General features: G+C 43.5%; 3 protein-coding genes and 1 pseudogene across 3 annotated transcripts; 3 read left to right on the top strand and 1 right to left on the bottom strand.

The window, feature by feature from the left end:
* The first annotated feature begins 1,658 nt into the window (after positions 1-1,658).
* LOC133131175 (ornithine decarboxylase 1-like) lies at positions 1,659-3,110 on the top strand. Its single transcript, XM_061246391.1, has 3 exons — positions 1,659-1,830; positions 1,919-2,031; positions 2,982-3,110. Exons 1-3 carry the CDS (start codon positions 1,659-1,661, stop codon positions 3,108-3,110), a joined length of 414 nt encoding a protein of 137 aa, XP_061102375.1.
* Positions 3,111-4,407: 1,297 nt separating this feature from the next.
* Positions 4,408-13,407, top strand: LOC133129537 (ornithine decarboxylase-like). The gene is made up of 10 exons (XM_061243702.1): positions 4,408-4,483; positions 8,700-8,834; positions 9,090-9,263; positions 9,539-9,711; positions 10,378-10,600; positions 10,931-11,014; positions 11,512-11,674; positions 11,763-11,875; positions 12,809-13,023; positions 13,214-13,407. The coding sequence occupies exons 2-10, from the start codon at positions 8,748-8,750 to the stop codon at positions 13,338-13,340; spliced, it is 1,359 nt and encodes a 452-aa protein (XP_061099686.1). The 5' UTR covers positions 4,408-4,483; positions 8,700-8,747; the 3' UTR covers positions 13,341-13,407.
* On the bottom strand, positions 6,643-8,078 carry LOC133131117 (ornithine decarboxylase-like; annotated as a pseudogene).
* A 4,683-nt stretch (positions 13,408-18,090) lies between the features above and the next one.
* Positions 18,091-27,071, top strand: LOC133140037 (ornithine decarboxylase-like). Its single transcript, XM_061259597.1, has 9 exons — positions 18,091-18,196; positions 18,460-18,633; positions 21,208-21,380; positions 21,649-21,865; positions 22,105-22,188; positions 22,725-22,887; positions 22,983-23,095; positions 24,021-24,235; positions 26,936-27,071. Exons 1-9 carry the CDS (start codon positions 18,110-18,112, stop codon positions 27,069-27,071), a joined length of 1,362 nt encoding a protein of 453 aa, XP_061115581.1. The 5' UTR covers positions 18,091-18,109.
* The last annotated feature ends 728 nt before the right edge of the window (positions 27,072-27,799 follow it).

Here is a 27,799-nt window from a genome sequence, read left to right as displayed (position 1 = left end):
CAGTCCGTAAGCAAATGCAGACCTGCCAGCTAGATAAGTGCCAAAAAATCGATCCAATCACAAGAGCGGACACGCCCACAGAAATGTCTCTCCAGGCTCAACTACCGAGGGAAAGAAAGAAAACAGGATGTTCACTTTTTTATTTTATTATTAAGATTCATCAAAACACCAACTCCGAGGCAAGACGCCAAACCACACATCTAGACCTGCTAACTGCACTGGGTAGCATCCTCAAAGAATGCCAAAATGTCAGGCATGAGCTACCCTTATGAAAACCATGTTGGCTGTCCCTTGAAAAAGAAATTACGTTTTGATTTCAAAAATGTATTATTTATACTTCTAGCATTTCAGACTGTTGCTTCTACACATCCTCTCCTGTTCCTGCTGTCCCAAGCCACCATTACAAAAATGTTGCTTTAAAAATATTTTATTTGTACATTATTCTGAATGTAGTCTTGATTCCCGTCTGGGCAGTCTGTGCCTCCCAGCCCTTTTCACTGTCTATCCACCCTGCCCAAGTCCTTAGTTTAAATAATCCTGTGCTACCCTAAGCATACCCTGACTCTGTGCAATTGGATGTAGTGAAGTTTTTTTATGACTGGACTACCTCCTTATTGCAAGAAAAGTGTGAATACCGGATAGTTTGCATAATTCCAATTCCAATTATGCTCATTCTCATGTAAATACCTTTAGGCGACATTTGATAGCTCATTTCCGCATTTGCATATCGTAGTTTCACACAACTGACTAGCATTTAAGGCAGTCACACAAGGTCGTACAGGCAGAGGTCTTTAGTCAGAAAGTTGTTCTGTTGTTGCTAAGGCCTTGAAGTGCTTTAAAATAACCGCAGCTATTTTCTTTGCAACATTTCCTAGACTTTACACCATTTTTGAAAAGAAACAAATAAAAGAACCTGCAAGACCATGACTTCTTTCACTCCAGCGGACTTTGAATTCACTTTCCTGGAGGAAGGGCTTTGTGCTCTGGACTTCATTGAGCAGAAGATGAAGGTGAGTGTGTGCACAGAGATCTAAATTTTTTTCTGGAAGGCAGCATCTTTTTCAGAGGCTTCCTTTCAATAAGCAGCAATTTCAGGCCTTTGAAACAAACTGTGTGGACTCATTAGCCATTTTATCTCTTGAAGTAAGCACTTGAAACCAGAGCAGTCACTTGGCGATCTCCCAAACCAGAATTGGCATCTTTCCTCTTTATTTGGATGAACTTTCTGACAAGAGGCTGATGTGGATGTGGTCATTGTTCTTAACCCAGCACTTAAAAGCACCTGAATCACCCTGTTTGAAAATCATGATCAGTTGAATCGGGCTTTTAGTGCTGGGCTTACACTCACTGGAAAAGTCACCTGGTGTAGAAATTAATGTATAAATTCGCAATGCTAAAATCTGACCTTGGAGGCCAGTTTTTATTCTTTGCTTTTTAATATTTTTAACCTAGAATGCCAAATGAGTGGAGTCGCTGGCCGATCAGTGTCTTAAATCAGTCAATCAGAAGTTTGTTGTTAAGTTCCTCTTAAGAGTCGGTCTAACGAGTGTGTTCAGGACACCCACATAATGAGAGAACGTCCTTTGATTAAGAACCTTCTTACACACTCGTTAATCCGAAGATCCAAGGTTATCTGGAAACCCACCCCTGACCTGTACATGCCCCAGTTCACAGCAGTAATAAACCCAGCACTGGATAAGCACTTTCCAGCCCATTCTGGGGTCCGAGTAATCGCAGAGCCAGGCCGCTACTATGTGTCTTCAGCCTACACGTTGGCCGTCAACATCATCACAAAGAAAGAGAAGATTGAGGAGCAGATGGCCTGTGATGGTGAGTGTGTGTCTCAGGGTCAAATGGGCCCTGTTTCTTCTCCTACAGCTGTAACCCCCTCAGACTCCATTTTCCCCCACTCCCACAGATGAAGGTGATGGGGCCAACAAGAGGACCTTGATGTACTACGTGAATGACGGGATCTATGGCTCGTTCCACAACATCCTTTTTGGCGCCAGATATATGCCAAGTCTGCACAAGGTGTGAGCACAAAGCCCTTCACCAATAAGGTGCTTTCATAGTCCTGGCAATGCTGCCAAGTTCTGTTTATTAAATTAAATTCAGTTTTATTTTTTTACAACACAAATTGTCACAAAGCAGCTGAGACCATTGGTTGGGGGCCTGAGACCCCCTTGGAGCAAGCCTAGGGCCACAGTGGCAAGGAAAAACTCCCTGACTAACAGGAAGAAACTTTGAGCAGAACCAGGGTCAGAGGGGGTATCCATCTGCTTCTGGCCAGCAATGGGCAAACAGTGAGTTTAACAGCAGTATTTTATATCATATATAAATAAGTTAAATTAAGAAATGAAATCAATAATTATGCAAATAAGTACTCCAGGCTGTTCTTGATGGCTCTCCTAGACTGCAGTCCTTTCACTCCAAGGAGTTTGAGAATTCGCTGTTGTGAGTGGCCAGCAAAGCCTCGGCACCCAACTTCAATTGGCTCACAGCGGGCTTTCCAGCCGTCGCTCCAGCATTCTGTGATGAGTTCCGCATATTTGGCCCTCTTGCGCTCGTTGGCCTCTTCAATCCGGTCCTCCCAGTTCCAGGAGTACCACTTGCTTTGTAGACTCCGGTGTTAACACCAGTAGGCACTTCTCCTTTCCACAGGCTTTGTCATAGCGTGTTTTGGGAAAATAGCCTAGACGTGCCCACCCCATCGCCACAGATATGCAGATAACAAATATGTACATGATTATCTGGGAAGGTCCGGTTCTTGGCACAAGGAAGGCAGAAGTAGCAGGTTAGCTGAAACCGGGTTCAGGTTGTGATGCTTGAGCAGGGAGAGGAAAGCAGAAACAGAACAATGATGAGTGGATGGTGAAAGTGGTAATATTGGATTATGTGTCCTCATAAGTAACCTCACCTTGCTACAGTGCCAGGTCGTGTGTGTGTGTCCTCCTCAGTGAGCTCTCCATGTCTCGCCACAGAAACCCAAGCCGGACGAGCCCATGTACCCCTGCAGCATCTGGGGCCAGACCTGTAACTGGACTGCATTGTGGAGCGGAGATCTGCTGGATCCACTGCCTGGAGATTGGAAAGGAGAGGCGGGGCCTTAATCATTTTTTTAATGATGAAGCAATTTTTTTTCACTGTGAATAATTGACGATTTATTTTGTGAAAATCATAATAACCTATGTTGATACACTGACGGTTAGGACCAAAAACATTTTGATTCAAAACCACACCACAGCTTTAATGACCAACAGACAGATACCATCCCTACAGTGAAGCATGGTGGTGGCAGCATCATGCTGTGGGGATGTTTTTCAGTGGCAGGAACTGGGAGACTAGTCAGGATTGAGGGAAAGATTAATGCAGCAATGTACAGAGACATCCTGGATGAAAACCTGCTCCAGAGCGCTCTTGACCTCAGACTGGGGTGACGGTTCATCTTTCAGCAGGACAACGACCCTAAGCACACAGCCAAGATATCAAAGGAGTGGCTTCAGGACAACTCTGTGAATGTCCTTGAGTGGCCCAGCCAGAGCCCAGACTTGAATCCGATTGAACATCTCTGGAGAGATCTGAAAATGGCTGTGCACCGACACTCCCCATCCAACCTGATGGAGCTTGAGAGGTGCTGCAAAGAGGAATGGGTGAAACTGCCCAAAGATCGGTGTGCCAAGCTTGTGGCATCATATTCAAAAAGATTTGAGGCTGTAATTGCTGCCAAAGGTACATCAACAAAGTATTGAGCAAAGGCTGTGAATACTTATGTACATGTGATTTCTTAGTTTTTTTTTTTTAAATACATTTGCAAAAAAAAAAAAAAAACGTCTTTCATGTTGTCATTATGGGGTGTTGTGTGTAGGATTTTGAGGAAAAAAATGAATTTATTCCATTTTGGAATCAGGCTGTAACATAACAAAATGTGGGAAAAGTGAAGCGCTGTGAATACTTTCCGGATGCACTGTATTTCTGACAAAATGGCTTCTTTGGGTAAATTATTCCTCAAAACATGAAATATGTGACTAAGAAAACTCTAAACTTTATTTCTGGGATTGCAATTTTGGTTGGAACAAAAACTATCATCCACAGTGGTCCCACGGGACTGAGTTTGAGAAGCACTGCTGGATGCGGTTAGTTCATTACTAATCTGAAGCCCTGTTAAATAAATCCTCTTCGCCAGAAGGTGGCGCTGTTAATCTCCTGTTTAAAACAGGGTGTGATATCACATGGCTAGAGTTGCAGTAGTACCGGGACCCAGCTCTATTGCGTTGTGCTGTAAAACATCCAGTAGATGGCGGTAATGCACAAATCTTAGTTTTCAAACCGCTGTAAAATGGCACGAAGAGAAAGACGTTCTCCAAAAATGAAGATAACTAGTGAATGATTTCGACACACAGGTAAACCCTTGCCTTTAGTTCCAATATGGCAACTCGGCTTTTTTTTTTTTTTTTCAACGGTTGCTTCTTGGTTATTATTGTCTGTGAGTATTTTCGGTTTATCAATGTTGTGTACCTATGAAAATGTACCTAATTGTTACCGAGTACTGATCCACACGGTTCTTTGGCTAGTGCTAGCTATAGGTTTTATTGGTAGCAAACGCTATGTATATCTGTTAGAGGCCTTGTAAGCGTATACTCAGCTTATACCATGGTCTGGGTGAATTCCTGATTCTGTTTGGATATTAGGTGTTGATTAAATTAGTATAACGCTTCAACTTTTGGCAGGTAGTCCAGAGGTGCGTTCAAGATCGCTAACGTTCGCGAACATATTCAAACTTTTTTCTGTTCGCTGACAGAAATGGCTGCCGACGGGGCAGACGCGCAGAGAACCAAAAAATAACTTGACTGTTATAATACATTGTGATATTTGTTCTCGCCTCGGAAAAAAAAAAGGAAAAAAAAATAGAAATAAGCAACGAATCAGCTAGCTGGCATTGTTAAATCTAAGTTGCATCCATTTGTATTTAAAATGCGTTGGTGGCGAACTAAATGGAATGCTCATTTAAAATCTTTCAACAGTAACTGCTGTAAACAAGCCGTTAACGCTCACCGTCTTGAACCCACCTCAGGTCAAGCCTATTCACTGTTCTACATGAATACGCTGCTGGAAGACAGACCAAAGCCACACTGCGATACAAGTTAAACAGATTATTATTATTATTATTATTATTATTATTATTATTATTATTATTATTATTATTTGTTATGTCAATAAAGCTAACGTTATTTGCATTTCAAAATTGTGAAATGGCATCTGATATAAATGGTTTTGTAAAGTACAGTAACGTAAAGCCCAGTCTCCAACAAACAGCCGAGACTAGACAAATCTCAGAACATCCGTGTTTAAATCGCAAAACTTGGCAGTCCACACCAAAACGCCCAGTTAACAAATAAACAACTGTTTTCATGAGGACCCAAGTTAACCATTACGTTAAATCACTAATTGTTATAAAACCCTGGGCTTAAGACTTGACATGCTCAGTTTTTGAAACGCCTGCTGCAGAGAGGCAACGTTCAAAAACTGGACAGTTCTCACCGATAAAACTTTCTTCTGAAGACTTTCGGCTGTTTGGTGGAGACAGATAGGTAATCGCCATAAGCTCTGTAATGTTTTGGTAGATTGCTAACGTTACGAGCGATGTGAGGTCCTGAAATGGTGGTTTGTAAACTGACAGCGCTCAATTATCTATAATCTTTTCCTTTTTTGGCTGTCACACCGTACAAAATAGAGAAGCTGGCTATGTTGGCTAAATTGTGTGATGTGTGGCCTAGGATGATTTCAGCGGAGATAAACTTTTCTGTGAAACAGGCAGTTGCAACAGTAGTGTAAAGAATTCAAGGTGGAGTTGTGAATATGAAACCAATTTAAAGATAAGAAGGATAAGAACAACACATGCATAAATGTTTATTGTAATTATATACAGTTCAATGTATTTTCAATTAGTCTCTGGTTTTCTGAAGTTTTCAATTAACAAATGTGGGAACATATGAGCCTTATTGAAGACTCATAACTGTAAGCTAGCTGTCTAGTTCTGCATATAGTGTGAGGGCAGCATTACTAGGGGGTGCACTTTGGTCTAACCACCCTGCTAGCTGTGCCAGTATCCACGATATACCACAGGTTCGCGTTCCATAATGTTTGTGTGTTTTAGCTAAAGACACACAAACATCGTTGACTGTAGGTGATTGCATTGCTTAATTTAAGTCATTTTTATTGCCAAGGTCCCACACCTTGTTTTATGTGCCTACATTGGCTGCTGAGGGAAAGATTAAAAGCAATTTTAATGAAAACACGACAACCAGGGTTGAAATCCTCTCTGTGCTAAAAGTTGACAGTCAGGACAGGTAGTTTTACAACACTTAATTCCAAATGACCAGGGGTGGAAAGTGATTGAGTAAGTACTATTTTGAGGGATTTGTACTTACAAATACTCTGTCCCTTAATTCAATCCCTAACAATAACAAAAATATGTTTTTCCTTTTTAATACATCAATTCACACTTCAATGAGAAAACATTTTAACTTGACTTGTGTATTTTTCGGTAGATTTCGAGACTTTGAATAACATTTTGGGACTACCGATGCTTTGAATTAAGAACAATTTTGGGATAGATTCTCCATCCCTACTAAGTGGAGCATTTCATGTGTTGCTCACCCCCATGTCGAAGACATGGCGGGCATCTGAGATGTAGGCCTTGGGGTCAGTGCAGCGGCTGCCCACGTGGAAGCTAACCCTGATGATGTCGAAGCCCAGCTCCCGTGCGCGCTCAAGGAGCAGTTGGCTGGTCTTCAGCGTCGCCCCGTATTTCTTGCTAAGACACAGTGTGGCCATCGAGTCATCCGGGGCGAGGCGCAGCACTAGCCTGAGCAAGAGGAGAAAGAAGGAGAGGGCGGGCGGCTTAAGGGTGAGATTTTCCACAGCTGATGCACATGGAAACTGTCATCCGAAGACCCGCGTTTCTACATTTCTAGTTATCCATCCATTCATCAATCCATCTGTAAATAGGTTCTCCACACCTGAAACTGGACACTCCTGGATTCAAACGCCACAACACCTTAAACTGCTGCAGGCCCAAAAACCCACAGCCCCTAAAACCAGCTGCCTTCCAGTTAATGAGCCAACAATAAGATAAACTATCTTGGTGACATATTCACCAACATCCAGGTTACAAGTTGTTAAATATTGGTACTGTATTAATCTGATTGGATGGTTTGTCCAGTACAACAAGGTATTTATTTATTGTGTGTTGTGGACTGAAACAGAAAATGGCAAAAGAATATATCACCTTGTTACTTAGCGTTTTCATAGCAACGCGCAACCTTCATGAGCTCCCCCTCGCTGTCAAAGGTCATCATCTGGACCCCGTGGGCAGAGGCGTACTTCATGTGGGACATCTGCTTGCAGGGGTTGGCGTAGATGATCCATTAAATAATTATGTGAAGGGAAAGGACCTCGGTTTTTCAGAAAATTTAATTTAAATTCCATGTATACTTCATCGCCATGTATACAGCCTGGTTGAGCCTGGCGAGGGTATGGCGTATGGCGTTTTTGTGGGTGTTTTCTCTCTTGATATTGGACTGATGACATGAACTGATATTAATTCAAATTAGCATGGCATCTGACACTTGTCAATTGTTTTATTTGAATTCCCCCCCCCCCCCCAAGCATCCATACACTATCCTCTGCCAGGAAAACTGCTGTAACATATAGGGCTGTTCCTTGCTGAACAGTCGAACCCTATCCCCAGGGTGGCAAGTGTCATGACAACAGGACGGCTGTTTTTGCACTTGATGGGGTAGAAGGGTATGATACGAGGCAAGGCACACACCCACCTGCAGACCTGCCAGCTAGATAAGTGCCAAAAAATCGATCCAATCACAAGAGCGGACACGCCCACAAAAATGTCTCTCCAGGCTCAACTACCGAGGGAAAGAAAGAAAACAGGATGTTCACTTTTTTATTTTATTATTAAGATTCATCAAAACACCAACTCCGAGGCAAGACGCCAAACCACACATCTAGACCTGCTAACTGCACTTGGTAGCATCCTCAAAGAATGCCAAAATGTCAGGCATGAGCTACCCTTATGAAAACCATGTTGGCTGTCCCTTGAAAAAGAAATTACGTTTTGATTTCAAAAATGTATTATTTATACTTCTAGCATTTCAGACGGTTGCTTCTACACATCCTCTCCTGTTCCTGCTATCCCAAGCCACCATTACAAAAATGTTGCTTTAAAAATATTTTATTTGTACATTATTCTGAATGTAGTCTTGATTCCCGTCTGGGCAGTCTGTGCCTCCCAGCCCTTTTCACTGTCTATCCACCCTGCCCCCTAAGTCCTTAGTTTAAATAATCCTGTGCTACCCTAAGCATACCCTGACTCTGTGCAATTGGATGTAGTGAAGTTTTTTTATGACTGGACTACCTCCTTATTGCAAGAAAAGTGTGAATACCGGATAGTTTGCATAATTCCAATTCCAATTATGCTCATTCTCATGTAAATACCTTTAGGCGACATTTGATAGCTCATTTCCGCATTTGCATATCGTAGTTTCACACAACTGACTAGCATTTAAGGCAGTCACACAAGGTTGTACAGGCAGAGGTCTTTAGTCAGAAAGTTGTTCTGTTGTTGCTAAGGCCTTGAAGTGCTTTAAAATAACCGCAGCTATTTTCTTTGCAACATTTCCTAGACTTTACACCATTTTTGAAAAGAAACAAATAAAAGAACCTGCAAGACCATGACTTCTTTCACTCCAGCGGACTTTGAATTCACTTTCCTGGAGGAAGGGCTTTGTGCTCTGGACTTCATTGAGCAGAAGATGAAGGTGAGTGTGTGCACAGAGATCTAAATTTTTCAGAGGCTTCCTTTCAATAAGCAGCAATTTCAGGCCTTTGAAACAAACTGTGTGGACTCATTAGCCATTTTATCTCTTGAAGTAAGCACTTGAAACCAGAGCAGTCACTTGGCGATCTCCCAAACCAGAATTGGCATCTTTCCTCTTTATTTGGATGAACTCTGTTCAATGTTGTGCCTGTCCTTTGTGTTTTGTGCTTGGGGGTCTTGACGTCCCGTTCCTCAGGACTCTGAAGATGCCTTCTTTGTGGGGGACCTGGGGGACGTGCTGCAGAAGCACCTGAGGTGGGTGCGTGCCATGCCTCGCGTCACGCCCTTCTACGCCGTCAAGTGCTGCGACAGCCGAGACGTTGTCATGACGCTTGTCGCCCTGGGGACGGGGTTTGACTGCGCCAGCAAGGTACTGTCCTACACAGGGCCGTGGGAACACGTTTTAAATTGGGGGTGCTGAAAGTTTGCATTTTAATCAATCTGCCCAGTGGTCAGTACATGTTGTTTGAAGTACTTGGAAACTGCAAACATTTCTCTTAAAAGAACGTTTTGTGATTAATGAACGAGTATCGTTTCATGACCACTTATTAGTATAGGCCCAGTGCATTCCTAGATTAGACTTGAAACATTTCCTGTGCTAATCTGAACCACTTGGTATGCCTGTGTCCCGGCCCCCTTTTTCAGACTGAGATCCAGCTGGTGCAGTCTCTCGGGGTGGACCCCAGCAGGATCATCTACGCCAACCCCTGCAAGCAGATATCCCACATGAAGTACGCCTCTGCCCACGGGGTCCAGATGATGACCTTCGACAGTGAGGGGGAGCTCATGAAGGTAGCCTGTTGCTATGAAAACCCCAAGTGAGTGACTGCTACACTCAGTAACCACTTTATTTGGTGACTGTACACCAGTTTGTTATTGCAAATGTTTAATCAGCCAATCACGTGGCAGCAACTACAGTTGTGTTGAAGAAAATAGTAGTACAATATCAGTAACCTGATGAACCACTGTTCATCAAGTTGGGATTTTTCCTGGGATCCCACTCCTGGGGTTTTTCACGCACACTAGTCTCTAGGGTTTGCAGACAATGGTGCGAAAAACAAAAAATTTCCAGTGAGCAGCAGCTGCACTGAACTGAACATACAGTGCAGTCCATAGATATTAGGACAGTGACACGTTTCTGTTGTTTTCGCTCTGTACTCCAGGAGTTACAGATTTAATTTGAGGGTTTTTACATCCATATTGGGTGAACCATGTAGAAAGCCATTATTAAACATAGTTTATATGTTTTAGGGGACCAAAAGTAATTGGACAAATGAACACAAACCATCATATTCAATATCTCATTGCAAATCCTTTGCAGTCAATCACTGCCTGATCTACAACCCATAAACATCACTGGATAACTTTTCCTGTTGATGCTCTACCGGTCCTACAATGCTTCAGTTTCCATACCTGCTTTTGAAATTCTCATCCTTGACCTGCGCATCTCACCCCGTCCTCCTCTTCCTCCTCCTCTTCCTCAGGCTGGTCCTCCGCATTGCCGTGAATGATGCAGGTTCCATGTTCGCAATGAGCAACAAATTTGGGGCAAAGCTGGAGAGATGCCCTCTGCTCCTGGAGCAGGCGCGGGAGCTGGGCCTCGACGTCATCGGGGTTAGCTTCCATGTGGGCAGTGGCTGCACTGACCCAGACCCAGAAGCCTACAGCCAGGCCATCTCAGACGCCCGCCGTGTCTTCGACATGGGGGTGAGCTCCATACACCACGTGACATGCTCCACCCAGTTGGCAGCTACAGTTGGAACTGGCATAAAATTTTGTAAAACGACCCAATGACAATAAACCCCTGAGCTTAGAGATCTTAAATTCCAACCATTGGGGTTGTAGTTTTACTTTTCAAAAAAAGACTGCGTCTTTAAGCATTTAAGTGCTGAAACCAGATGTGGTGACTTATCAGGGATTTAACTTCTGTCAGCTCATTACATGCTTTTGACATCATTGCTTTTCATCATGCACTGTGAACTTGTGTGTGTTGTGTAAAGGATTTGTTCTCACGACTGATATCTGCCTGTTTTGCAGGCAGAGCTTGGCTACAACATGACCCTTCTGGACATTGGTGGGGGATTCCCTGGATCTGACGACTCCAAGCTGAAGTTTGAGGAGGTAATAATTTATATACTTTCTCTCAGTAATCACGCCGAGGGTGTGCAGGTTTTTTCTGACAAGAGGCTGATGTGGATGTGGTCATTGTTCTTAACCCAGCACTTAAAAGCACCTGAATCACCCTGTTTGAAAATCATGATCAGTTGAATCAGGCTTTTAGTGCTGGGCTTACACTCACTGGAAAAGACACCTGGTGTAGAAATTAATGTATAAATTCGCAATGCTAAAATCTGACCTTGGAGGCCAGTTTTTATTCTTTGCTTTTTAATATTTTTAACCTAGAATGCCAAGTGAGTGGAGTCGCTGGCCGATCAGTGTCTTAAATCGGTCAATCAGAAGTTTGTTGTTAAGTTCCTCTTAAGAGTCGGTCTAACGAGTGTGTTCAGGACACCCACATAATGAGAGAACGTCCTTTGATTAAGAACCTTCTTACACACTCGTTAATCCGAAGATCCAAGGTTATCTGGAAACCCACCCCTGACCTGTACATGCCCCAGTTCACAGCGGTTATAAACCCAGCACTGGATAAGCACTTTCCAGCCCATTCTGGGGTCCGAGTAATCGCAGAGCCAGGCCGCTACTATGTGTCTTCAGCCTACACGCTGGCCGTCAACATCATCGCAAAGAAAGAGAAGATTGAGGAGCAGATGGCCTGTGATGGTGAGTGTGTGTCTCAGGGTCAAATGGGCCCTGTTTCTTCTCCTACAGCTGTAACCCCCTCAGACTCCATTTTCCCCCACTCCCACAGATGAAGGTGATGGGGCCAACAAGAGGACCTTGATGTACTACGTGAATGACGGGATCTATGGCTCGTTCCACAACATCCTTTTTGGCGCCAGATATATGCCAAGTCTGCACAAGGTGTGAGCACAAAGCCCTTCACCAATACTGCCAAGTTCTGTTTATTAAATTAAATTCAGTTTTATTGTATCGCGCTTTTTACAACACAAATTGTCACAAAGCAGCTGAGACCATTGGTTGGGGGCCTGAGACCCCCTTGGAGCAAGCCTAGGGCCACAGTGGCAAGGAAAAACTCCCTGACTAACAGGAAGAAACTTTGAGCAGAACCAGGGTCAGAGGGGGCATCCATCTGCTTCTGGCCAGCAATGGGCAAACAGTGAGTTTAACAGCAGTATTTTATATCATATATAAATAAGTTAAATTAAGAAATGAAATCAATAATTATGCAAATAAGTACTCCAGGATGTTCTTGATGGCTCTCCTAGACTGCAGTCCTTTCACTCCGTGGAGTTTGAGAATTCGCTGTTGTGATTGGCCAGCAAAGCCCGGCACCCAACTTCAATTGGCTCACAGCGGGCTTTCCAGCCGTCGCTCCAGCATTCTGTGATGAGTTCCGCATATTTGGCCCTTTTGCGCTCGTTGGCCTCTTCAATCCGGTCCTCCCAGTTCCAGGAGTACCACTTCCTTAGTAGACTCTGATGTTAACAACAGTAGGCACTTCTCCTTTCCACAGGCTTTGTCATAGCGTGTTTTGGGAAAATAGCCTAGACCTGCCCACCCCATCGCCACAGATATGCAGAAAACAAATATATATATGATTATCTGGGAAGGTCCGGTTCTTGGCACAAGGAAGGCAGAAGTAGCAGGTTAGCTGAAACCGGGGTCAGGTTGTGGTCCTTGAGCAGGGAGAGGAAAGCAGAAACAGAAAAATGATTAGTGGATGCTAAAAGTGGTAATATTGGATTATGTGTCCTCATAAGTAACCTCACCTTGTTACAGTGCCAGGTCGTGTGTGTGTGTCCTCCTCAGTGAGCTCTCCACGTCTCTTCACAGAAACCCAAGCTGGACGAGCCCATGTACCCCTGCAGCATCTGGGGCCAGACCTCCAGCGGGGTGGACCGCATTGTGGAGCAGTGCATCCTGCCGGACCTGCAGGTGGGCGAATGGCTGCTGTTCCACAACATGGGGGCCTACACCATAGCCTGCTCCACCACCTTCAACGGCTTCCAGAAGCCTGACATCCACCATGTGATTTCACGGAGTGCGTGGTACGTCCCCAAACACCTTTCGTTTTCTGTCGCGTTTTCCCTGAATAGTTTTTGGTCCTAACCGTCAGTGTATCAACATAGGTTTCTATGATTTTCACAAAATAAATAGTCAATTAATCACAGTGAAAAAAAAAATTGCCTCATCATTAAAAAAATGATTAAGGCCCCACCTCTCCTTTCCCATCTCCAGGCAGTGGATCCAGCAGATCTCCACTCAGGGGCTGCCCGCCCCCGTGGAAGAGTCCTGTCCCAGCCGTACCCCATCCTGCTGGAGTCGGGAGAGCAGCCTGGAGCTTCTAGCCAAGCCCTGCCTTTGAGTTGGTTTCCATTCATTAATGCTTCTGTGTACCTAAAAAAAATGTACCTAATTGTTACCAAGTACTGATCCACACGGTTCTTTGGCTAGTGCTAGCTATAGGTTTTATTGGCAGCAAACGCTATGTATATCTGTTAGAGGCCTTGTAGGCGTATACTCAGCTTATACCATGGTCTGGGTGAATTCCTGATTCTGTTTGGATATTAGGTGTTGATTAAATTGGTATAATGCTTCAACTTTTGGCAGGTAGTCCAGAGGTGCGTTCAAGATCGCTAACGTTCGCGAACATATTCAAACTTTTTTCTGTTCGCCGACAGAAATGGCTTCCGATGGGGCAGACGCGCAAAAAGAAAACTATATAATATAATATAACTATTATAATACACTTTAATCAATGCGATATTTGTTCTCACCTCAAATAAATAATTACAAAGAAGCAACGAATCAGCTAGCTGGCATCCATTTGTATTTAAAATGCGTTGGTGGCGAACTAAATGGAATGCTCATTTAAAATCTTTCAGCAGTAACTGCTGTAAACAAGCCGTTAACGTTCACCGTCTTGAACCCACCTCAGGTCAAGCCTATTCACTGTTCTACATGAATACGCTGCTGGAAGACAGACCAAAGCCAAGTTAAACAGGTTTTTATTATTATTATTATTATTATTAACGTTATTTGCATTTCAAAATTGTGAAATGGCATCTGATATAAATGGTTTTGTAAAGTACCGTAACGTAAAGCCCAGTCTCCAAGAGACAGCCGAGACAAGACTAGAGAAATCTCGGAACATCCGTGTTTAAATCACAAAACTTGGCAGTCCACACCAAAACGCCGAGTTAACAAATAAACAACTGTTTTCATGAGGACCCAAGTTGACCATTATGTTAAATCACTAATTGTTTTAAAACAATGGGCTTAAGACTTGACATGCTCAGTTTTTGAAACGCCTGCAGAGAGCCAATGTTCTAAAACTGGACAGTTCTCACCGATAAAACTTTCTTTTAAAGACTTTTGGCTGTTTGGTGGAGACTGGGCTTTGCATCCAGATAGGTAATCGCCATAAGCTCTGTAATGTTTTGGTAGATTGCTGACGTTTCTAGCTATATGAGGTCCTGAAATGGTGGTTTGTAAACGGACAGTGCTCAATTATCTATAATCTTCCTTTTTTGGCTGTCACCCCGTACAAAATAGAGAAGCTGGCTATGTTGGCTAAATTGTGTAATGTGTGGCCTAGGATGATTTCAGCATTGAAAAACTTTTTTCTGTGAAATTGCGAACAGGCAGTTGCAACAGTAGTGTAAAGAATTCAAGGTGAAGTTGTGAATATGAAACCAATTTAAAGATAAGAACAGGATAGAAGGATAAAAGCGTCTGCCAAATGACTAAAATGTAAATGTAATTATTATGGCATTGCAGTCAATGTCATGGGTACGCCCTGGTGTAAAATCCAACTTGGACGAGCTTGAAATACAAAACAGCTTGAGCAGGGGGTGAATTGATAGTAAAAACCCTCATGTTTTACTCGGTGCTTTCCAGTGTCCTGTGTGTGTTATTGTTGTTGCTGTTGCTTTTGTTTTGTATTCTAGCATCTCTGGTGAATATGTATATACTGGCCCTGGATACAAAGCAAGCTTGCTTTTCTTTGGACACAGCACAGGCCTGATTTTATGACAGGCGGTTGGCAGTCTCTGTTGCTACGAATAATATGTTTGCATTATTTTTGCCTAAATATACATTTTTATTACAAGGACACAGCATTTTGTATGGAGAGAAACTTCAAAACATTCCCGACAACTCTTAGCAGCTTCATCGCAACTGATGTTTGTCTTTCACGTTCATGTTCTAAAATCTTGGAAATGTCGCAAAAATGTTCAAAAGCCTTAGCAATGACGGAATCAATTTCTAGACTAGAGACCTCTGCCTGCTGTATGATTGACTTAAATGCTAGTCAGTTGTGTGGAACTACTATATGTAAATGCAGAAATGTGCTGTCAAATGTAGCCTGAAGGTATTTGCATGGTTGAGAACTATAATTATGCAAACTGTATCCGGTACAGAGAAGCTGAGGCGCTTCCCCAGTGAGGTTGCAATTCCTCTCTTGACCGTTAGAAGTCCAAAATGAGCTATTGTAACTTTAAATAAAAAAAATGTCCTGTTGGTTGCTTCATTCTTTAACTATAGCATTTTAACATTTGGGTTGGTACAAGTGCACAACATGGCTTAAATCACAAACCCAATTTTACAAAAGAATTTAGCGAGGGCAAAGGTATATGCGTGCTTGGCCTTCTGGTGTTGCTGAAAGAATGTTAGTAGGGTTAAATATTAGTGGCCGCTATGCAGAGAGTGTAGATCAGCCAATAAATAAACCACGATACAAAGACAGTCGTTCCACTCTGCCTTCCGCTTTCTACTGGTCCGGGCTGACCAAGAATCTCCACAATAGGGCTAATACATTCACCTTCGTTATCTGACTCCATTTGAATAATAATTTAGATTACTTATCTACCTTTGGTAGATGTCTTATTTATAATTTGGACTTGAGGACTACAGGAATCCTGTACCGTAACGGGCTCCCTGAACAGTCCTCTGCTGGTACCGCCGCATTTCACATCGTGCGTTATGTGCACATCTCACAAGCTGGCTAGATATCTGCAGTCATTTCAGAGGTCGCAGGAATAGCTACTTTTGGGTATGTCTGTTTGCAGCTCAGGGACCCAAGAAGACCAACATTAGCTACAACTGTTCTCGACATGAATGAACTACCACGCGGAGGCGAGTGATTTACCGACAGAGGTCTACGGGTGCAATACACCGTTGTAAGAAACCCCCCAAATACACCAAAAGGCGGAAGTATCCGAGAGGTGAAGGAAACACGTGTAGTCTGACCAATGCTACTGGAACAGGGTTCATTTAATTTTGTTCTCGTTTATCTGACTCGAAAAGATAAGTTCAACTGCTCCTCTGTTCTAACAGTTCAACAAAAGGAACTGCAAATGTCCGCCAAAAGAGTGGCTCTATATTATCGCTATCTATTTGTATAGACGCGGACGTGCCTGTGGCCTGTATAGCCTACAATGATACCCTTAGTATGTATCTTGTGACAGGACTGGTGTATAGGCCGTGACTACGGGGTGCAGGTATCCTAGGTTGTCTATGTCTGTTAGGACTCCAATCTGCTAAGTGTATAGTGGTGCGAGTCGAGAGGATGCAGGTTCAAATGAATACAATTTATTGAACAATGTGCATTGCAGAAATAGAATGAGAATGTGTTATAAGAATTACAAGTTGTAATATGAATGACTACGCAAATGATCGTATTAGCGAGTCTCCTCAAACTATTCCACATTTCCCTCTGTATACCCAGTGTTTACAGGAAAAACAACAAATCATCAAATAAAGAGTCACAAGATAGTGGTAACAACAATGGCCGTGCTGATGTTCACCTGATTTGGATGTAAATGCCCTCAAATTAAAGCTGAAAGTCTGCAGTTAAAGCATATCTTGTTCGTTTCATTTCAAATCCATTGTTGTGGTGTATAGAGCCAAAAAGAGGAGAATTGTGTCGATGTCCCAATATTTATGGACCTGACTATGTAAAATGCCCTACACCGTGATACATTCAGCGTAAATTTACATCCTCCCTAGACCAACTCGAGGGGGTAACGAAGCATTCCCTGTATAACATTGAGTGCTCAGAAAGCGAAACCACACAGATCAAGTTTTAACAATTTATTTTACCAGGCAGGTTACATACTTAATTACATTAAATTACAAATAAAATATACGTAAAAGTATTACAAAGGAAAATTATGGAGTCTTAAAAATTATACATGGTAATAAAGACTACATAATGGGGGTCTGGCTATAGACACCCTGTACTTAGAAGCTACGTGCACAGTGTGCACGGGAGTCTGATTGCATCCTCCCAGATTGCTTGGTTTGGTCTCCTTAAATCCAAAATCAGGCCTTTGATGTTGACCATTAAAATGGGTCCGCAATGAACCATTTGGCGTTTATAACCATTTGGAATTTGGAACCAGGCCTCCCCAGGCAGCAAGATTTGATCGGGGGGTTGAGGCACATGGCTTTCACTGGGACAGTGAGTTCCACCCAGTTTCCCCTTGGTTCCGGTTTGCTGTTGCAGAAATTACACCATTGCACCAGTCGCACTGAAACAATGAGAATAATACCAAACATGAATATTATCTCAACTGACTTTGCCATGAAACATTAAGGTAAATGACTGGGACAGGTGGTTCGAAACCCAGTGTAGCCACAATAAGATCCGCACAGCCGTTGGGCCCTCGAGCAAGGCCCTTAACCCTGCGTTGTTCCAGGGGAGGACTGTCTCCTGCTTAGTCTAATCAACAGTACATCGCTCTGGATAAGAGCGTCTGCCAAATGCCAATAATGTAATGTAATGTGTTTCAACTGTACTATCCAGCATTTTTCTGCTTGTGGTCCGGTCCTCAAGCCCTTTCCACCTCACTGGGGAACTGCCTTGGCTACTCTGTACCGGATACAGTTTGCATAACTATAGTTCTCAACCATGTAAATACCTTCAGGCTACATTTGACAGCACATTTCTGAATTTACATATAGTAGTTCCACACGACTGACTAGCATTTAAGTCAATCATACAGCAGGCAGAGGTCTCTAGTCTAGAAAGTGATTCCGTCATTGCTAAGGCCTTTGAACATTTTTGCGACATTTATAAGATTTTAGACCTGTTTTTGAAAAAAAGAAACAAATGAAAGAACCTGCAAGACCATGACCTCTTTCACTCCACCGGACTTTGACCTCACTGTCCTGGAGGAAGGGCTTTGTGCCCAGGACTTCATTGAGCAGAAGATGAAGGTGAGATTCTTTTTCTGGAAGGCAGCATCTTTGTCAGAGGTTTCCTTTCAATAAGCAGCCAGTTCAGGCCTTTGAAGCAAACTGTGTGGACTTTAGTCTCTTGTAGTAAGCACTTGAAATCAGAGCAGACACTTGGCGATCTCCCGAACCAGAATTTGAGATCCACAATTGGCATCTTTCCTCTTTATTTGGATGTACTCTGTTCAATGTTGTGCCTGTCGTTTGTGTTTTGTGCTTGGGGTCTTTGACGTCCCGTTCCTCAGGACTCTGAAGATGCCGTCTTTGTGGCGGACCTGGGGGACGTGCTGCAGAAGCACCTGAGGTGGGTGTGTGCCATGCCTCGCGTCACGCCCTTCTACGCCGTCAAGTGCAACGACTGCCATCCTGTTGTCATGACACTTGCCACCCTGGGGACAGGGTTCGACTGCGCCAGCAAGGTACTGTCCTTGGCAGGGCCGTGGGAACACGTTTTAAATTGGGGGTGCTGTAGTAGGGACGAAACGATAGTCGCTCCTATTGTGAATCGACGATTTTTGGTTCTTTTGATTGCCAGAAAAACAGCACTGTCGTGAATTTGAAGGTTCATTCAATACATTGATAGTATTGGTCTCCTTCTAAAAAGCCTGTGTTTTCTTTCTTAACGTTATGTAATGGTACTATATTACCACTCACAAGTTGTTTTTTCCAAGACCTCGCGTCTTTGGAATACAGCGCAACGGCACAGCTGTGTTGTGATAACTACCATTAAGCCTGCTTTATGGGGTGTCTCGGTGGCGCAGCCTGTAGAGCACTGACCGCATACTTATTGCGAGCCGCAACGTCGGCGGTTTGAATCCGACTGTCCGACATTTGTCGCACATCTTCTCCTCTCTCTCGCTCCCATTCTTCCTGCCTCTCTATACTATATACTGTCCAATAAAGTTGAAAAAGGCCTAAAAAATATCTTTAAAAAAAAAGCCTGATTTATACTCGTCGCATAACTATCGCAACAAGTATCGTATGAGAAAAATGAAGCTGATGGTTTTGGCTCCAGGCAAGTCCATTCTTTTCACTGATATTTCAGGTTCTTGCACAGGAAATGAAACCACAATTTTGGTATCTACAACACAAAGTCAAGAGAGTTTTTCTTGCCTACCTACCAAGTCCATTTTCAGCTGCAATAATAGCCGACAGTACTAAAAACATGACGTAATGTACCCACGAAAAGAACATGACAAACACCACTTGCGCAACGTTTTGAAGTTTCTCTCCATACAAAACGCTGTGTCCTGTAGTAGTAGTAGTAGTAAGAAAATTGTATATTTAGGCAAATATAATGCATACACTGCCAAGCACCTGTCATAAGATCAGGCCAGTGCCGTGTCACCCACCTAAATCCAAAGAAAAGCAAGCTTGGTTTGTATCCAGGGCCAGTATATACATATTCACCAGAGATGAAAAAGCAAAACAAAACCAAAAGCAGCAGCAACAACAATAACACACACAGGACACTGGAAAGCACTGAGTAAAACATGAGGGTTTTTACCCCCTGCTCAAGCTGTTTTGAAACAGCTGGTATTTCAAGCTTGTCGAAGTCGGATTTTACACCAGGGCGTACCCACGACATTGACTGCAATGCCATAATAATTATATTTATATTTTAGTCATTTGGCAGACGCTTTTAATCCAAAGCAACTTACAAGTGCATAGGTTCTTCCAAAATAAGGTTCTTCCATAATAAGAATGCCATAATAATTCTGCCAGTCTATTGCAACAAATTTTTTTTGCACATAGCATACATGATCGTATACAAATATGCACATGACAATTTTAGTATATGTGATTTTAAAAAGACTCATGCATCATACCCATCATACCCACAGGCAAATTAGACTCTCAAATCAGCCTCTCAGGCCACGGCCGACCGGTATTCGAACCCAGGACCTCCTTGCGGTGAGGCAAGACTCATAGAGTCTTCACTAATCTGTTTTTTTCTTCCAGGGCCTTCAAAAAAACACAAGAAAAACGCTATCACTCTCTGCCACGCCACGCCATTTTCATTTGCTGAACCAAGCTCGTTTGAATGCACAATATAACTTGTCTGTTCCACAACTATGGTCCTATCTTAGCTATTAAATAATTCAACATCAGGGATGTCTCGGTGGCGCAGCCTGTAGAGCACTGACCACATGCTCATTGCGAGCCGCGACGTCGGCGGTTCGAATCCGACCGTCTGGCATTTGTTGCATATCTTTCCCTCTCGCTCCCATTCTTCCTGTCTCTCTATACTATACTGTCCAATAAAAACCGAAAAAAATAAAATAAATAACTCAACATCATACAGATAAATACGTTGCAATTTAATTGATATGATATATATATATATGCACACTGATTGACTCATTATCAAATGAATCTGTCAGGAATTACTTTTTGTATCATGTAGGCGTCAGATGAGAAGTGTATCTGTTGCTATATCTGCCGCATCATGTAATGTACATCCCACCCCTCCCGGAATTTGTCACCTGCTCCCAGATACCCACAAGTGGCCCACAACCAAAAGTGAGGTTTAAAAATGTTCAAACTGGAATCAACCGAAATGTTGCACAAAGCAACCATTTAGTCCCGGTCTGGACCCAATTTTAAAATAAAAAATTGTCAATATAATATACTGAGCACTACACAAAGAGCATGATTTAGGTTCTTTGAGAGAAGGTTTGAATCGTATCTGCCCAGTGGACAGTACATGTTTGAAGTCCAGCAGACATACAGGGCTGCTGCAGTTGTCAAAGATCTGTGCTGATGCATCTTGATAGATAGTAGGCTGATGTTGATCAATTTATTTTCCTGTCTTTTGAGGCTTTTGGCAACTGCAAAGATTTTTCTTCAAAGAACGTTTTTGTGATTAATGTATTGGCTCATTACTGCTTATTAGTACAGGCCCAGTTAATTCCTAGATTAGACTTCATTGAAACATTTCCTGTCCTAATCTGAACCTCTTGGTATGCCTGTGTCCCGGCCCCCTTTTTCAGACTGAGATCCAGCTGGTGCAGTCTCTCGGGGTGGACCCCAGCAGGATCATCTACGCCAACCCCTGCAAGCAGATGTCCCACATGAAGTACGCCTCTGCCCACGGGGTCCAGATGATGACCTTCGACAGCGAGGGGGAGCTCATGAAGGTCGCCCGTTGCTATGAAAACCCCAAGTGAGTGACTGCTACACTCAGTGACCACTTCATTAGGTAACTCTGTACACCAGTTTGTTAATGCAAATGTTTAATCAACCAATCACGTGGCAGCAACTAAATGCGTAACGTGCAGACATGGTCAAGAGGCTCAGCTGTTTTTCAGACCAAATGTCAGAATAGAAATGTGATTGAAGTGACTTTGACCGTGGAGTGATTGTTGGTGCCAGACAGGGTGATTTGAGTATCTCAGAAATTGCTGACACCCTGTCCTCCTCCTCTTCCTCAGGCTGGTCCTCCGCATTGCCGTGAATGATGCAGGTTCCATGTTCGCAATGAGCAACAAATTTGGGGCAAAGCTGGAGTCATGCCCTCTGCTCCTGGAGCAGGCGCGGGAGCTGGGCCTCGACGTCATCGGGGTTAGCTTCCATGTGGGCAGTGGCTGCACTGACCCAGAGGCCTACAGCCAGGCCATCTCAGACGCCCGCCGTGTCTTCGACATGGGGGTGAGCTCCATACACCACGTGACATGCTTCACTCAGTTGGCAGCTATGGTTGGAACTGGCATAAAATTTTCTAAAACAACCCAATGACAATAAACCCCTGAGCTTGAATTGCAACCATTGGGGTTGTAGTTTTAATTAAAAAAAAAAATAAATACATTTAATTTCTGATCTTGCAGTCATCAGCGATATTTGTGCATCTTTAAGCATTTAAGTGCTGAAACTTGATGCTTGTTTCGCAGGCAGAGCTGGGCTACAACATGACCCTTCTGGACATTGGCGGGGGATTCCCTGGGTCAGACGGCTCCAAGCTGAAGTTTGAGGAGGTAATAATTCATACACTTTCTCTCAGTAATCACACACAGGGTGTGCAGAGGAGGTTTTTTCTGACAAGAGGCGGATGTGGATGTGGTCATGGGTCTTAACCCAGCGCTTAAAAACACCTGAATCACCCTTGTTTCAAAATCATGATTAGTTGAATAGTTGAATCAGGCTTTTAGTGCTGGGCTTACACTCACTGGAAAAGACACCTGGAGTAGAAATTGATGTATAAATTAGCAATGCAAAAATCTGATTTTGGAGGCCAGTTTTTTTTCTTTGCCTCCAAAAAGGGAATAGTTTTAACCGAGGATGCCAAGTGAGTGGATTCGCTGGCCTATCATTGACTTAAATCAATCAATCAATCAATCAATCAATCAATTTGTTGTTAAGTTCCTCTTAAGAGTCGGTCTAACGAGTTTGTTTGGGACAGCCACGTAATGGGAGAACGTTCTTTGATAAAGAACCTTCTTATACACCCGTTAATCCGAAGATCCAAGGTTATCTGGAAACCCACCCCTGACCTGTACATGCTCGTCCCCAGTTCACAGCAGTTATAAACCCAGCACTGGATAAGCACTTTCCAGCCCACTCTGGGGTCCGAGTAATCGCAGAGCCAGGCCGCTACTATGTGTCTTCAGCCTACACGCTGGCCGTCAACATCATCGCAAAGAAAGTGAAGATTGAGGAGCAGATGGCCTGTGATGGTAAGTGTGTGTCTGGGGGTGAAATGGGCCCTGTTTCTTCTCCTACAGCTGTAACCCCAGCTCCAATCAGACTCCATTTTCCCCCACTCCCACAGATGAAGGTGAAGGGCCCAACAAGAGGACCTTGATGTACTATGTGAATGATGGGATCTATGGCTCGTTCCTCGATGTCCTTTTTGGCGCCAGATATATGCCAAGTCTGCACAAGGTGTGAGCACAAAGCCCTTCACCAATAAGGTGCCTTCATAGTCCTGACAGTGCTGCCAAGTTGTGTTTATTCACTTTTAATACAGCTTTTTACAACACAAATTGTCACAAAGCAGCTTTACAAAGCGCCCAGGCCTGAGACCCCCTCTGAGCAGCTTCCCCTCAGAGGGGGAATCCTTCTGCTTCTGGCCGGCAATGGGCAAACGGTGTGTTTAACAGCAATATTTTAGGTAATATATTGTTAGTAAAACAAAGTTTTACCTGGAACCAGTAAGATGACCGTAGTCACAGGAAGAAGCAGATCCGATGTTCGTCTTTAGAAAACAGGAAAGTTTATTACAATCAGAACAATGTTCAGAAAACCAATGATGTCTACAAATTAAGTGTAACCTGATTGGAGGTTTGGAGGTAAGGAATTGCACCTATCCCGAGCACTTCGGATTGGGCCATTCAAATCCTTAATGGTTGTGAGGCCTTGCCCCGCTCCCCCCTGGAGTCCAGTAGAAAATCCCCAGAGGGGGAACCTTGAAACTGATAGCAGTCATTACCATGTATATGTGAAATGGTCCAATATACAAAATTGTCTCCCAACAATATAAATAAGTTAAATTAAGAAATGAAATCAATAATTATTCAAATAATAATTATGCAGATAACAAATATGTATATGATTATCTGGGAAGGTCCGGTTCTTGGCACAAGGAAGGCAGAAGTAGCAGGTTAGCTGAAACTGGGGTCAGGTTGTGGTGCTTGAGCAGGGAGAGGAAAGCAGAAACAGAACAATGATTAGTGGATGGTAAAAGTGGTAATATTGGATTATGTGTCCTCATAAGTAACCTCACCTTGCTACAGTGCCAGGTTGTGTGTGTGTGTGTGTGTGTGTGTGTGTGTGTCCTTCTCAGTGAGCTCTCCACGTCTCTTCACAGAAACCCAAGCCGGACAAGCGCACGTACCCCTGCAGCATCTGGGGCCAGACCTGCGACGGGCTGGACCGCATTGTGGAGCAGTGCATCCTGCCGGACTTGCAGGTGGGCGAATGGCTGCTGTTCCACAACATGGGGGCCTACACCGTCACCTGTTCCACCACCTTCAACGGCTTCCAGAAGCCTGACATCCACCATGTGATTTCCCGGAGTGCGTGGTACGTCCCCAAACACCTTTCGTTTTCTGTCGCGTTTTCCTGTCCTGATTTGCAGCATTTACAGTATGGTGAAGGGGCACAATGGTCAGCAAAAACAAGGTGCATCAATGCAAAGGTGCCAGCTTTCGCTGAGCAGCTGATTTCCTTCTGCTGGTCATTAAAGCTGTGGTGTGGTTTTGAATCAAAATGTTTTTGGATGTAACCTTCAGTGTATCCATTATGTTCAGTGAATCGTCACAAAATAATCACTCAGTCACAGTGGAGTATAGAAATTAGCCTTCAACTTCATAGCATCACCTAAAAAAGATATCAACATTAACACTAATCAACTGACTAAAAATAGCAGGAACTTTTCATCATCAGGATCTTAACAGCCCAGCGAGAACAGCCCATTCAGCCCAGCAATGCTTCCCTTTACCTACCCCTGTACCTACTTTTTTGGAAATCTAGATTGCTTCCTTAAAGAATGCCAAAAGGTTTGTCAGGCATGACCAACCCTGAAAACCATGCTGGCTATCCCTTAGAATGTTATTATTGTCAATAAATATTTCCAGTTTGTCCCTAATGATAGATTCCAGTATTTTACATGAGATGCAAGATAGACTGACAGGCCTGTAGTTTCTTAGATCGGTCTGGTCCCCTTTCTTATATACTGGTATTATATTACCTTGTTTCCGGTCATCCGGTATTTCTCCAGTTTCTAAAGACTGTCTGAAAATACTTGCCAATGGTTTAAAAATGATCTCACTTAACTCTTTGAGTACCCTTGGGAATATGCCATCGGGGCCTGCTGCCTTATTTGTCTTTAGTTTATGTAATTTATCTAGTATTTCTTTATCCCCTATCGCAATATTGGCTGGGTATTGAATATGCCTTCCTCCCTGGTAAAACTCTCAAGAAGGTGAGAGTGCCCAAATGCAAGCAAAAAACGCAGCTTAAAAAAGCGCCAGGTGGCTCCGAACAGTTAGCAGCAGAAAAAAGAGATAAAAACTTCATAAGTTTAGCTAGCTACTGAACTGCACAAATAAAACTACCAGGCGCTAGCAATATAAATCAACGATATACTCAGTTAACTTAGCGTTGCGAATTAACTTAGTAGAGACCGGACAAGGAAAAAGCCTCTTAACGTTTTAACGTTATCTAAACGCTTAGTTTGACCCAGAAGGATGACCAGATGTGGAATAAATATGGTTAATAGTCAGCTAAAGTTGTGGGCTCCCAGACCAACACATTTTCAGTCCAATTACAAGTATACAATTTGTCGTAAAGTGTTGAATAATAGGCTTTTATTCCATCAGATGGAATCCAATTACAAAAGCATCCGCAGCGCACAGAACAGCAAGCACACGCACACACAGCGTGAGCAGAGTCGAGCAAGCTGAGCGCACACACTTTGCAACACAGTTTCTGATATATCGTTTTCGTGGCCTTGGTATCTCCCTCTGTCTGGGTACGGCTCCATCTTCTCCAGTCACGCCATAGTTGTTTACTTGCTTCTGATTGGCTTTTACACCTCTCGTGATTGTCCTACACCTTCTCATCCACATTTAATCAATTCCCCCTTAACATTTTACTTTAAGAAAACATTCCAGTGTTTGAACCCCTAAAACCTTTGAGTGTTTCTTCCAGTGTTTTAAGGAAAAACTGAAATAATACAATTCAGTGCAGTGTACTTCAGTGCTGAGAATATATAAAAATAATACAATACATGCAAATATCATACTTCAGTGTATACTATAGTGTTGTGTTAGTGCAGATACTGATAAATAGAATAATATAAAATAAACATACCGATACATAAGAAAAACATAGAATAACTAGGGAAAATATTCTATACTAGCTTTGCTAAATAAAAGTTTTTTAGACTTGAAATAACCGTCAGTTAACATTAACTCAAAGAGAAAAGAACCCTTGTACTGGGTAACTAGCTAACTACCCAGATCAATTGACTCCGGACCAGATCTGTGCCTGTACTGGCTGACATCAGGGGCAGATCTGGCCCAGAGTCGCTTGCTGTCTGGTTGGCTAGTACTTTTATCTCCGGACAAAAATACACCCAAAATATTATAAGGAAACCGTTTATAATTAACTACAGTTAACGCTAACCGTAACGCTGAAGGCACACTAAATACCAACAGGATTTGCTTCCAAGTGGACGAAACCCCGCAAAAAAATGACACACAACACCACCAACACCGCAAACAGGAAGTGCGTAAGCGTGTGTCAGGCACGAAACCAGCCGCTTATCAGCTGTCCCTGTTGCTCCAATGGATATATATCAATTACACAAAAGGGAAAAACTGCCATTAAAAATGTAACATGTTGACTGCCTTTGCAGTGAATGGTAAATGGTTGGCATTTATATAGCGCCTTTATTCAAAGCGCTGTACAATTGATGCTTCTCATTGACCCATTCATGCACACACTCACCCACCGACGGCAATTGGCTGCCATGCAAGGCACCAGCTCGTCAGGAGCATTTGGGGGTTAGGTGTCTTGCTCAGGGACACTTTGACACAGCCCGGGCAGGGGATCGAACCGGCAACCCTCCAACTGCCAGACGACTGCTCTTACTGCCTGAGCCATGTCGCCCCTGCAGTAAAGGATGAGAATGTTTGTCGTGGTGAACATAGCTGTGGGCTTGAAAGCCATTGTAGATCCTGAGTTCGAGTGACCCTCCCTCTGCTTTCCTGTCTCCAGGCAGCGCATCCAGCAGATCTCTGCTCAGGGGCTGCCTGCCCCCGTGGAAGAGTCCTGTCCCAGCCGTACCCTGTCCTGCTGCAGTAAGGAGACCAGCCAGCCAAGCACTACCTTCAAGGCCGCTTCAAGGCTCTAGTGTTGGCATTCCAGGCTGCTAAGGGGACTGCCCCCCTTTACATACAATCTTGAATTGCTCCCTATGCCCCAGCAAGACCACTCTGGTCTGCCAGCTCTGGTCGCCTTCTGGTTCCCTCATTACAAGCACCAGGTGGTCGAGCTGCACGTTCACACCTGTTTTCCGTTCTGGTTCCTCTGTGGTGGAATGACTTGCCTACCACTGTCAAGACCACAGAATCCCTCCCCATATTTCCACGCAGACTAAAAACAGCTTTTCAGACTATACCTTAGTTCTCCCTCCTGATTCCCCCCCCCCCCACCCCTTCTGATATCCCTCTTCTATCCCTAACCCTTGAAAAAAATAAAAAAGTATTGCAATGACTATTATGTCTTTTTGTGTAGAACAGCTACTTTGGGTTTTGCTACTTATGGATTTGATGCTTTTAACTTGTGGAAGAACCTATGCACTTGTAAATCGCATTGGATTAAAAGCATCTGCCAAATGACAAGAAAGTAAAATGTAAAAATTTAAAATTCTTCCTTGGGGGTGGGGTATGTAGCCCCACGCTCAACCCAGAGGACCCGAGACTGCTTTATCTGCCTCCAATCCTTTGCCTTTCCAGTTTGATTTAACCTGCCGGGGGTATAAACTCCCACTGGCTTTGCTCTGAGGGGAGTCGTGGGGGTGTGCAAACTTCTCCACTGAGACAAGGTTACAGTCCAGGAGAGGCAAACCTGCAGTTCTGT

This window comes from Conger conger, chromosome 1, assembly GCF_963514075.1.
Source record: "Conger conger chromosome 1, fConCon1.1, whole genome shotgun sequence".
Classification (NCBI taxonomy): domain Eukaryota; kingdom Metazoa; phylum Chordata; class Actinopteri; order Anguilliformes; family Congridae; genus Conger; species Conger conger.
This window is presented reverse-complemented; position numbering and strand designations above follow the sequence as displayed.

What these genes read in the sequence shown, in the direction of transcription:
- LOC133129537 (XM_061243702.1), top strand. Translation starts at nt 8,748, where the DNA reads ATGACTTCTTTCACTCCAGCGGACTTTGAATTCACTTTCCTGGAGGAA. An exon ending in TCATTGAGCAGAAGATGAAG is followed by an intron (nt 8,835 to 9,089) that starts GTGAGTGTGTGC and finishes CCCGTTCCTCAG; the next exon opens with GACTCTGAAGATGCCTTCTT. An exon ending in GGTTTGACTGCGCCAGCAAG is followed by an intron (nt 9,264 to 9,538) that starts GTACTGTCCTAC and finishes CCCCTTTTTCAG; the next exon opens with ACTGAGATCCAGCTGGTGCA.
- LOC133131175 (XM_061246391.1), top strand. Translation starts at nt 1,659, where the DNA reads ATGCCCCAGTTCACAGCAGTAATAAACCCAGCACTGGATAAGCACTTT. An exon ending in GGAGCAGATGGCCTGTGATG is followed by an intron (nt 1,831 to 1,918) that starts GTGAGTGTGTGT and finishes CCACTCCCACAG; the next exon opens with ATGAAGGTGATGGGGCCAAC. An exon ending in ATATGCCAAGTCTGCACAAG is followed by an intron (nt 2,032 to 2,981) that starts GTGTGAGCACAA and finishes GTCTCGCCACAG; the next exon opens with AAACCCAAGCCGGACGAGCC.
- LOC133140037 (XM_061259597.1), top strand. Translation starts at nt 18,110, where the DNA reads ATGACCTCTTTCACTCCACCGGACTTTGACCTCACTGTCCTGGAGGAA. An exon ending in CGTTGCTATGAAAACCCCAA is followed by an intron (nt 21,381 to 21,648) that starts GTGAGTGACTGC and finishes CCTCTTCCTCAG; the next exon opens with GCTGGTCCTCCGCATTGCCG. An exon ending in ATATGCCAAGTCTGCACAAG is followed by an intron (nt 23,096 to 24,020) that starts GTGTGAGCACAA and finishes GTCTCTTCACAG; the next exon opens with AAACCCAAGCCGGACAAGCG.